The 11,628-nt window shown below is 39.2% G+C and overlaps 1 protein-coding gene across 3 annotated transcripts; it reads right to left on the bottom strand.

Moving 5' to 3' along the window:
- Positions 1-1,121: 1,121 nt before the first annotated feature.
- Positions 1,122-3,827, bottom strand: LOC145058015 (protein IQ-DOMAIN 2-like). 3 transcript variants are annotated; one of them, XM_079005933.1, is made up of 6 exons: positions 3,601-3,827; positions 2,803-2,923; positions 2,485-2,724; positions 2,151-2,363; positions 1,949-2,068; positions 1,122-1,876 (listed from the first exon to the last, which is right to left on the bottom strand). In XM_079005933.1, the coding sequence occupies exons 2-6, from the start codon at positions 2,875-2,877 to the stop codon at positions 1,286-1,288; spliced, it is 1,239 nt and encodes a 412-aa protein (XP_078862059.1). In that variant the 5' UTR covers positions 2,878-2,923; positions 3,601-3,827; the 3' UTR covers positions 1,122-1,285. The 3 variants fall into 3 exon arrangements, with proteins under 3 accessions (XP_078862059.1, XP_078862058.1, XP_078862060.1); XM_079005932.1 differs by having other exon boundaries at positions 2,803-2,901; XM_079005934.1 differs by having other exon boundaries at positions 2,803-2,879.
- Positions 3,828-11,628: the final 7,801 nt, after the last annotated feature.

Genomic DNA, 11,628 nt, shown 5'->3' with positions numbered 1-11,628 from the left:
ATAAATTGGCTCTTGATGGAGAAATTGTTGAAGTGGAGGAGATGCAGACTGAAACCGATGATTATCTAGATGAAATGGGGAGTGGGGAGTTAATGGAACGAGAAATTAGTAATCGCGGATTGAAATAGGAGGATGTTGTGGGTAATGAAGTCGGAGAAAACACATGTTGATAGGGAACCGCCCGGTAGCTATTGTGCGAGCCAAAAAACTATGAGGAGATTGAGAAACCGATTGAATAGTTGTGAGAGGGGACAATCGTCGATTATGCAAAATGTGTGTGTGTGGGGGGGGGGGGGGGGGTGAAGAAATGCTATGGAAAACGGTAAATACCGAGTTTATGCTGTGAGGATAGCTTCTGAAAAAAGATTGAATGACTGAAATTGAAGAGACGGTTATTTAAAAGTCGGCATTAGTAATAATAATAATTTGAAACAATATTATTTTAGTTCCTTTTTCTTTTTTTACTTTAAACGTCTCAATATTGAATTCAGTTTCACATGGTGGTTTAAATCTACGAACATCTTTGGCAAAATTAATTAGTAAAGGTAACTGAATATTTTATTTACTATATGAATGTTTTACAAAAATAACTGGAAGTTGTTGAAATATATAAAATTACATAAAATGTTTACTAAAAAATTATGTATAAATATATTTCTAAGGACATTTATTGAAATTAATTAGAAAAGCTCAATAGCTTTTTTCTTAAATGCAAATAAAATAGCTTTTAGATTTAAAGCTTTTTGTCTAAATAAAAGCAAAATATTTGTAATCACAAACCAAACTTTTTGTTTTAATCGATTTTTTTTTTTTTGTTAAAAACTAAAATTAAATGCTTTTAAACAATAACGAGGCTATGTATAAATAAGGTACGTATAACATCTATCCAACTTTTCTAATTTATCTATAATCTTTATAGACCAATGTTTGTGATTTATCTTAGAAAAAATTTAGCACTTATCTTACCAATAAAATCTTAAATTGGTATAGAAAGTTTTCTATAGAAAAAATTAATGCCTTTTTTTTATTCTAGATTCGTCATGATGTCCGTCTGACATGTAAAAAGTCATACAAAAGTTTATTACAGCAATTAAATAAATAACCTAAAGAAGCGTAGCATATAGTATATTTCACACAATAATTAAATAAAATAAATAATGATTTATAATACATATAAAAAACATATTTTCACCTCCAAATTGTACGTTTAAAAGTATTGTCGATTGTTTCCGACCTCTTTCTTTAATATAAACACATCGTATCGCTTTGGAAAACAATAAATCAATCACTCCACGGCGGTTTCAACCTTCGGTGGCCCAGAATGCCGCCTGGGCTTCGCCGGCGAACCCGAAAAAGAAAGCTCTTTCTTCGCACCCACCGTCATCCTCCCACCACCGTTCTCCGACAGCCCCTGTACCCGCGATTTCCCTTTTCCCGACTTACCACTTCCAGCCACCATACGTTTACCGGCAGCCGGAGAACCGGCCAAACCTCCGACGCTATGCCTTCGATTCTTCTCGGATTGAACACTAACAACGCTTTTTGAGTCATCGTCTTCGTTGGCCTCTGTAATCGGAACTCTAGGGCTAGGGCTAGGACCAGGCTTGGGTTTTCGTGATGCTACCGGACCACCACCGGATTTTGACCTAGGAGTTGAAGGGGCGGAGTTGAGCTGATGACGAGCGTAGGATTTTGCAATTTCGGTTCCAGTAATGTTGATTCCACTTTTGGCATTGTTTCCGGGATCTTTCTCTCCTCCTTGTGCCTCCGCCGGCCGCCCAGCCATGTATCTCTCCGACCAGCTCCAACCCCATTGAGGATTCGTCGGATCCATGAAAAGCATGTTTGTCGTAGCTGATGATTTCTTCCATGGTTGCTGTTTCAATAGAACCCCCAAACAGCTCAAATTATTTGCCGAAAAAACTAAACTTTACACATGAATCTTTACCTGATGAGAAAACGAATAAGCCATGGCTCTTTCTCTTCGCATGGTAGCTTCGTATCTGCTCAAGAGCTTAGCTTCCATTTCTTCTTTAGATTGGACGCTATCGTTCCAATCATCTCCATTCTGTTTCGATAGTTAGATCCAGTTATGACAGATGCGAACATACGTAAACCGTTAGTAGTGACCGGAATCCATGGAAGCTAACCTGCAAATTAGCGAGTTCTTTAGCTCGGAGGATTTGTCTCTGAAGAGCTTGATTCTCCGACATTCTGATCCTCCGAGAATTGATCTGCGACTGCAAGTGATTTGCATTTTGTGTGCATTTGAGTGTGTTAGCGGTTTGCCGATTGACACCAGGTCCTTCAACCACTGTTTTCAATCTAACAAGCCCTCGTAAAGCCCACAACGCCCTTCTCGCCTGTAAATCACGAAAAAGAAATCTAAAATCGATCAAATGTTTTCATGTTTTTGATTGATTGATATCAGTATCACTTATCAGTCATATCACAAATGAGCGATTTGATTCAACAAGTAAATACCAAGTAACCACGGAAAGCGGTTTGAATCCTGATAGCAGCCGCTTCCTCCCTTGATTTCCCGGCATACCGACTACTGGTGGCTGCCGCTGCTGTTGTGTCGGCGGTTATTGGTGGCTCAGCCTCCACCTCAATCGGAATCACATCTTCCGGTGGAGGATCATAAGAACCACCGGCGTTTTCAACAATTGAAGCATCGGGTACTGAAGGATTTTCCTCCACAAACGCTCTCCTCTCTGATTTCTGGTGTTGAAATACAAATTATCGTAAATTAACGATGAATTAAACAAATAATTGAAACAGATTATGCTCGTAAAGAACCTGGATTTTCTTTTCTTTGGAGATTGGACTCAACGTCTTTTTAATCGAAGATAACCAGCTCCCTTTCCTCCCCATTACTGAATCATTCCCCAAATTAGCCTGTTTTTCAACTCAAATTCACCTTTTTTTCCATTTCAAAATAAGATATGAACTTTGAGTCTTTGACATTTTAACTACTCAAATCCAAAAAGTGGATCTGCATCGTGAATTTGACACCGATATTTGTTCTACTTTGTATAGGTTTTATAAACTTATCAAGATTTTAGAAAATTCAAACTCTTTCATGTCAATTTCGAGTTACAAATTATCGTTTCATTGACTTTAAAAAGTCAAACCGACAGTGGACATAGTACAAAAATTCTATTTCTCATCTTATCTGAATGTGTTGCTCTAAATCTGCAACAACTTACACCATGTACATAATCGGCATAAAAATTGATGAATCGCAGGATTAAACTTGTAATTTTATGAAAATCTAAGATGACGAATATCCCACCAATCTGGATTAGAAAATTCCATCAAAAATTCAACAAATTATACAATTCCTAAAGCTTGGATCGGGAAGATTATGCAATACCCAAATGAGAAATGATAACGAACTTCAAGAAATCAAACAAATAACATCCATAATTCAACAACCTCTGTTCGAATTGAAGTAAAATAACAGGATCCAGATGCCAATTACGAAGAACTTGGATGAAAATCAATAAAACTACAGAAAGAACATAATTAAGCAGAACAGAGAAGCTTAGAATGTGGTTCTGAAGTTGAAGAATGTTAAAGGATGGGAAATTTTACCGATGAATCTGGTTCGGATCTTTGAGAGCTTGTTGTTTTTGATGAAATTGGGAATGTTTGATGAGTAGGAGAGAATTCAGAAGATAGGCGTATCTGTTGACTCACTGTTTATGATAAAGAAAAACCAGATCTTGTTGATGGAAGTGGAAGAGTGAATTAAGAAGACAGGGTGAGATGATTAACAGCTGGGAATCGCTTCAATTAAGCCATATGGCGACCGAGGTGGGGGTGGGTGTGGGGGTAGGGGTCTAGTTTATATTTTTTTTCCGTATCTTTTTGGCTTTTGCAAATCAAAATCATCTCTGGCAGATTGATTAAGAATAATAACACGAAAATTATTATATTAAAAAAAGTTATAGAAATTTAATAATTAAATAATTAAATATATCCTTTATCTTATAAAAATGTAATCGTTTAGTAGTTCTATACAAAATTTCTATGATTTTTATAAAGGAATGATTACTTTTTTTACGGATCTCTAACATTTGGGTTGGACAATGTCGGCTCATTCCAATTTATCGTGTGAGGTGTAAATCACAAACATATTGACCAACATGATGGACATAAGAAGTTAATCTCAGTAATAAGTCCAATTTGTTGATGTATCTCACTTCGGTGCGACACAGTAATATAATTGGTTATATATATGTTTGAGTTTCTCTTCTCTTCACAAAGTGAAACATGAATTCTTTGTTCATTTTAAAATCAAGTTCTAAAAAGTTTAAGACAATTCCGATTCTTGCTAGAAGTTCACCGTTTAAGGAGCTTTCGGTTTCTCAAGTGTTTTCTCTTAAGATGGTATGACACCCGGAATTTAGAAGGTTAGTTATGCAAATAAAACTTTATTTCTAAAGGTCAACTCGTCGAGTTTAAGGCATAAACTCAACATGTTGGAAATATGTGGCACGCGCGTTTTGAAGATCAACTCGACGAGTTGGGGAGGTCCAACTCAACAAGCTGGCGTTGGAAGAGAAAACCCTAATTTTTCGGGTATTGCACCTTATTTGAAGGACTTAACTTCTAGGGTTGGCCTCCTTACCAGCCTCCCTTGTCCAGAAGAAACCCTAGATCGTTTTCCCACTTGTTCCTTGAGTTTTGTGAGTTTTAGAGTGATTGTTGGAGATCTTTGAAGGAAGCATTGAAGAGAGAAACATCAAGCTTGGAGGAGTAATCTTGGATCCAGAAACCCTACATCAAATGCTACATCTTGGAGGTATAAAGTCATAACCTTGACATGTAGCTTATTAGATCTCATCTCTTGTAACTTTGGCTTGGTTTTGGGTCATTGACCGAGTTATCCAAGAAGAAGAGGATTCCAGGGGTTGTTAGGGCAGATCTGACCCCTAAATGATCTCTTGAAGCTTAAAGTTGCAAGCTTTATTGGTCCTTATGTCCCATGATTGCCATAAGTTCATTATGAAGCCTTAAATGGACCTTAGAGAGCGTTTCAAGCATGCATGGACGTAAAGTTAGAAACTTTTTGTGATTTATCCACCCTTAGACATTAGATCTGTGTTTTGGGACATTGAAATGAGAGTTTAAGGGCTTAATGGGTCAAGACCTTCCTTAAAGGAATTAGGGTTTGAGTTGTAGCCTCATGGATGATCCTGTGGAGTAAAGTTGGAAACTTTATCCTCCTAGACATCTCTATGGATGGGGATCTGAGGTTTGGAGCCTTTGGATTCAAGAAAAAGGGCTTAATGCATTGAGTAGGTTGACAAATCAAAGAACTCGACGAGTTCATGGGTGAACTCGGCGAGTTGGGTTGGCGTTAACCCGAATCTGTTGAAAAGCAGAGGAACTCAACGAGTTATAGGAAAACTCGACGAGTTTGATCACAATATCATGATTTTGATTTGGGAGTGGACTCGACGAGTTGAAGGACCAACTCGACAAGTTGGGTCACCATACCATTGAGTTTGGCGTTGAATTTGACCTTTGACCGATGCATTTGACCAAGTTTGTCCTAGTGGGTGTTGGAGTAACCTGGGTGTATTGGAGGAGAATATGGGCTTAGGATAAGACCTATATGGGATTGGGCCCAATTTGGAAAATTGGGTTATTGGTGGGCCTTTATGGATCTTATAGTTTTGGGCCTTTTTGGTTTGGGCTTGGGCCTTGGTTATAAATCTTGTTGGGATAGGGGTAAAATGGTTATTTTCCCCAAGTATGGATTATGGATCATGGATTAAGACCCAATTGCTAATTGGGTGATATTTTGGTATTGATAGCTCATGGAGTTGTCAGGGCAACAACTAAGGATTCTTGCAGTGAGTTTCAGCATTCGAGGTGAGTTACCTTCCCGGTATAAGTGGGTCGAAGGCACCAATGTCGGGCCACTAGTAGTTGTTTACAGTAGAGATGATTATGTTTGTGATAATTGTCTGGTATGCCACTATCTTTTGAGATTTATGTGCTTGTATTCTATGTTAATACTTGGTAGTGGTACGGATGAAGTAGACCCCGTAACCGGTCAAAAGAGACCGGAGGGGTAGGCCAGCACCCAGATATGCTAGGCAGTTTGTGATTTATGTGTTTATATGCTAAGATATTATGTGGTAGTGGTAGGGGTGAAATAGACCCTATAACCGGTTAAAAGAAACCGAAGGGGTAGACCAACACCCAGATATGCTAGGCAGTAACCGTTTGAAAGAGACTGAAGGGTAGGCTAGCACCCAGATATGCTAGGCAATATCTGGTTAAAAGAGACCGAAGGGGTAGGCCAGCACCCATATATGCTCGGCAGTATCCGGTTGAAAGAGACCGACAGGGGTAGGCCAGCACCCAGATATTCTCGACAGTATCTGGTTGAAAGAGATCGAAGGGGTAGGCCAACACCCGAATATGCTAGGCAATATGTTTATTTTATGGTGTGTGGTATGATGGGGGAACTCACTAAGCTTCGTGCTTACAGTTTTCAGTTTTGGTTTCAGGTACTTCTACTTCGAAAGGAAAGGAGCTGGTATGATCGCAACGCATGACACTATAATTTTCCGCACATGAGATTTATGGGAGTTGTAATCTGATGATTGTTTTCTTATGACATGTTTTGATTATTGAAATATTGGTTTTGATTGTGATATGGGATGACACTATTGATGTTTTCAGACTACTAGTTTTTTTTATAATTACATAATTAAAAATGAATTTTTTTGGTCATGAATTTTGGGATGCTACATATGGCATGCACGATGGAGGAGGTAAAATAAAACAAGTAGTTTGATATTTTTGGATTTGTTACTGAATTCTTCCAAAAATCAAGAATTCATTATGGTTGTAACTCTTCTTGCATAACTTCAATACCTAAAATTTTTAGTCCAATGGCAGTGAGTGATTTTCGTCCTATTAGCCTCATTGGTATTCTGTATAAGATTTTGGAAAAAATTATGGCTCTCCGTCTTGCAAAGGTATTTGATACTAGTAATGAGAGAACAAACGAATTTTATTAAAGATTTCCAAAATTTAGATGGGTCGTTGATAGTTTATGAAATCATCGATTGGTATAAGAAAAAAAAAGATGATGGTATTAATATTTGATTTTGTCAAGGCTTAGTTTATGAATTTTGGTTGTAAATGGAGGTTATGGATTAAAGTTTGTCTAGTTTCGGCTAAGGCATCAATTCTCATTAATAGTAGCCCGTTTGAGGAATTTCAACTTCAGATCTAATGTTTGGATGTTAAGATCTTAATGGATTAAGTCGATTTTACAACGATCTCCATTACTCGAGATTTCAGAACTGATACCCAACATTGGTAAGCAAGATCCTAATAAACAGCCACAAGCAAATGGGGTGCATAATGCAACATTTTGTAAGAGACTTCTGATGGAAGTTAATACTTTCAACAACCTTTTACTGTCCACATTATCCAAAAAAGCAGGTCATTGAGTCTCCCAACTCCCAACAATGCACTAACACCCAAACATGCCAATAAGACTAACGATCCGAGACCTAAGAGTCTCAATCAAATGACTACATGGTCCCACCCTTATGAATCATACAACCATTGGTTCATGATACATTGCGACACCATCTAACCACTAAAATGATAAGCTCACGGTACTACACTGATCTTGACGTCATTCCATCACTAGTCTAAAGACTCATTACCAACACCACAAGGGCCGAAAGATGCTCAACCATTAATCCACCGACTTGTAGGAACCCAATAAACATCCCTCCCAAAGCTAACCGAACACAACACCGGTTATACCATCTATCATATACAATTCCTTTCACAATACAGGCTGCTACCAATACAATCAGATGAAAACATGGTCGCCCACAACCAGAGAATGAGATAGGCAGTCGTACTTTGTTCTAATTCAAAATCTATAAACTACCGAAGAACCATACCAATAAATTCGGAGCAAGTGTTCTCATGCCATCTCACCCAGTCCACATACACCCTTCATGACCATATTTGAGGCACTATCGCAATGTACACCCCCAAGGGGAGGCATATAACCAAACCTAGATCTATTGCATTCCTTTTTCCTTACAACCTTATCTAATGGGTGAATTACCAGCACATCCAACAAAATGACAAACCTAGATCGTCAATAGAAACATGCTCATGAACGATCGATACAAGATCCCACACCTTGATTGAAACGGAACAGATGTCACCAATATGTAACTAGCTCGATAAAACTTCCAAAATTATTCAGAAATGCTGTCAAAACAATTGTGTAACGCCCGAATCTTGGTATGTATTTCTAATTATCAATTTCTCATTTTTGAAGGAATTCGACAAGTTGGAGTCCCCAAAATCATCGAGTAGGAATGGAATTATTGGACGCGGGGCTTGAAGTCTACTAGACGAGTTGAGAGCCTCAACTCGATGAGTAGGGTTGCCAAAGTAAAACCCTAATTTTCACGGTTTGCACCCTATTTAAACACTTTATTTGACCTCAACTACAGCTTCCACCACCTCCAAACCTTAGTCACGAAACCCTAACCTATTTTTAGTGTTCTTGAGCCTTTGTTGTGTGTTTTTGGTGATTTTGAAGCTTGAGGAGGAAGAGGAAGTTTGGGGGTTCTAGAGGAAGCAAGTAGATCCAGAGCTTGTGCTTCATTTCCAGTTCATTTGAAGTATAAAGTATGTACCTTTTCCATTTGTTTACTAGATCTCTTCATGGGGTAGTTTAGGGCCATATGAAGCATATTATGGAACCATACATGGATGCATGCATGTTTTGGGGTACTAACTTGACATCCTGAATCTTTGAGGGACTCTATGGCATAAAGGTACCAAATTTATGGCCATGGGAGTTCCATGCATCATATGAACCACTTTTATCCTTTCGAGCTAAATAACCCATGCATGAACGTAAAGTTTGAAACTTTATGTGATATATCGACCCTAGGAAACCATATCTGTGTTTTGTATGCATTAAGCTCGACTAAAATCGACTGTATGGAACTAGTCTATGGGGGACTCGACGAGTTGTTCATATGACTAGGCGAGTTGAGCCGTGGTCCCCCAACCTTTTCTGTTACTGAGTAAACTCGTTGAGTCTGGGAGATGACTCAGCGAGTTGGACATGCTTGGGCTTGAAGATTGAAGGAGAACTCGACGAGTTCAAACGAAAAGTCCCGATTCTGTCATAAGGGAGAACTCGGCGAGTTAGAGGGTAACTCGACGAGTTGTATCGCGAGTTCGAGGTTCTCTGATTTATGGAAATCGACGAGTTGTTGGACCAACTCGGCGAGTCGAGTCAACCAAATGTTGACTTTGACCTAATGTTGACTTTGGAAAAAATTTGACTTTGACCAGGGTGTTGACCTTGACTTAGACTTTGACTAGAGTTGACCCTAAAAGGGTTATGAGTATGAAAGGATAATTGAAGGAGATTGTTATGTGTAAGAGTTTGAGAGGAGTTGATCCTAGCAACGAGGATAGTTCAACTGCTTCACGAAATTGAGGTGAGTTACCTTCCAGTAGAAGTTGGTCGAAGGAACCAATGTCGGTCCACTAGTAAGAGCTATAGTAGAGATGATTGTCTTTGTGATAATTATATGGTATGTCGCTATCTGTTATGCTTATGTACTACTATGCTATGATGTTATGTGATAGTGACAGGAGGGGTAAGATAGACCCCAGTACCGGTTGATAGGGTCGAAGGGGTATGCCAGCACCCGGATAAGCTAGGCAGTATATGACTTATATGTTTATGTACTAGGATGCTATGTGGTAGAAGTAAGGGGTGAAATAGTCCCCGGTACTGGTCGAAAGGACCAAAGGGGTAGGCCAGCACCCTGATATGGTAGGCAGGTTATCAATACAAAGGACCGAAGGGGTATGCCAGCACCCTGATATGCTAGGCAAGTTACCAGTCGAAAGGACTGAAGTAGAAGGCCAGCACCCTGATATGCTAGGCAAGTTACCGGTTGAAATAGACTGAAGGGTTAGCTAGTGCCCAGATATGATAGACAGTATGTGTTATGTATGGTATGTGGTATGATGGAGGAACTCGCTAAGCTTTGTGCTTATGGTTTTCAGTTTTTGTTTCAGGTCCTTCTTCTTCAAAGGGAAAGGAGTCAGCATGGTAGCAGCGCATTGCACACACGATTTCCGCATATGAGATTCTTGGGATTGTACTCTGACATTGATACTATGTTATGGCATATTTTTGAGACTTATGATCTATGGATTTTGATGAATTGAATTAACTTGATTCTATAAATTGTTTTATGAACTGCTATATCAAAAATGAAAATTTTGGTCTGTATTTTTGGGATGTTACACCTGGTAGGGACAATCCATATACCAACCCTACCAACGCAACATGCCGAAATTGGATTCTACGTAGATCCAAAGCCACACCTGAAAACTAAACAATGCCACCTTAACATCCGAACTTCCAATAACCAAGGAAAATTGCCAGACTTGATCCTACTGTGAACAATAATTCCACAACCAAAAATTGAGGGTACCCATACCTAGAAACCAAAGTGTATAATGAACAGATTTTAATGATAAATCGACGCATACATTGAACTTCAACTGATAAAGCTCGAAACTTTCAAAGAACCTCAACTATTGACAATGAACGAAATGACCAATGATTGAGAATGCATTGGAAACTAATCTGATGATCCAATAAACTAATGAAAAAAACCCATGTGGAACTAAACATACCAAACTCTGAAGTTGCTTTACCAATCAACAACTGCCCAACCTAGACTATAGATAGCAATCTATACAAAGAGCTGACAAATCCCTCATGTAACGTCCCAAAAATACGAGCCAAAAATTTCATTTTTAAAACATATACTTAGCAAAACAGTAGAAATAAAACATTCACCGAACATGTCCTTTCATAAAATATATCGTGTGTCTGGAAAAACATTTTATAAAACATAATAATGTCAGAGAACAAATCCCCAGGAAGATCTCATAGTGCGGAATACAAAGCATGTATGTGATGTGCCGCTACCGCGCCAGCTCCTTCCCCTTCGACGAAGAGGTACCTGAAACCAAAACTGAAAACTGTAAGCACGAAGCTTAGTGAGTTCCCCCACTGTACCACATACCATATAATCACATAACACACATATATTGCCGGGCATATCTGGGTGCCCGACCTACCCCTTCGGTCCTCTCGACCGGATACTACCTAGCATATCTGGGTGCTGGCCTCCCCTTCGGTCCTCACGACCGGATACTACCTAGCATATCTGGGTGCTGGCCTCCCCTTCGGTCCTCACGACCGGATACTGACTAGCATATCTGGGTGTTGGTCTCCCCTTCGGTCCTTACGACCGGATACTGCCTAGCATATCTGGGTGCTGGCCTCCCCTTCAGTCCTTACGACCGGATACTGGGGACTATTTCACCCCTACTGCTACCACATAACACATATCACCTAGCATCAAATCATACTAGCACATAAACATAACAGAGGTAGTAGCAACCCTAGATGAAATATCACAGAGACAATCATCTATCATATAACTCCTAATGGTGGGCCGACATTGTGGCCGTAGACCCACCGCTACTGGAAGGTAACTCACCTCAAAGTAG

The sequence above is a fragment of the Lactuca serriola genome, chromosome 6 (genome assembly GCF_051521515.1).
Source record: "Lactuca serriola cultivar US96UC23 chromosome 6, Lser_US96UC23_V15, whole genome shotgun sequence".
Lineage (NCBI taxonomy): Eukaryota > Viridiplantae > Streptophyta > Magnoliopsida > Asterales > Asteraceae > Lactuca > Lactuca serriola.
Note: the sequence above shows the minus strand (reverse complement) of the source record. Positions and strands in the feature narration are given on the sequence as shown.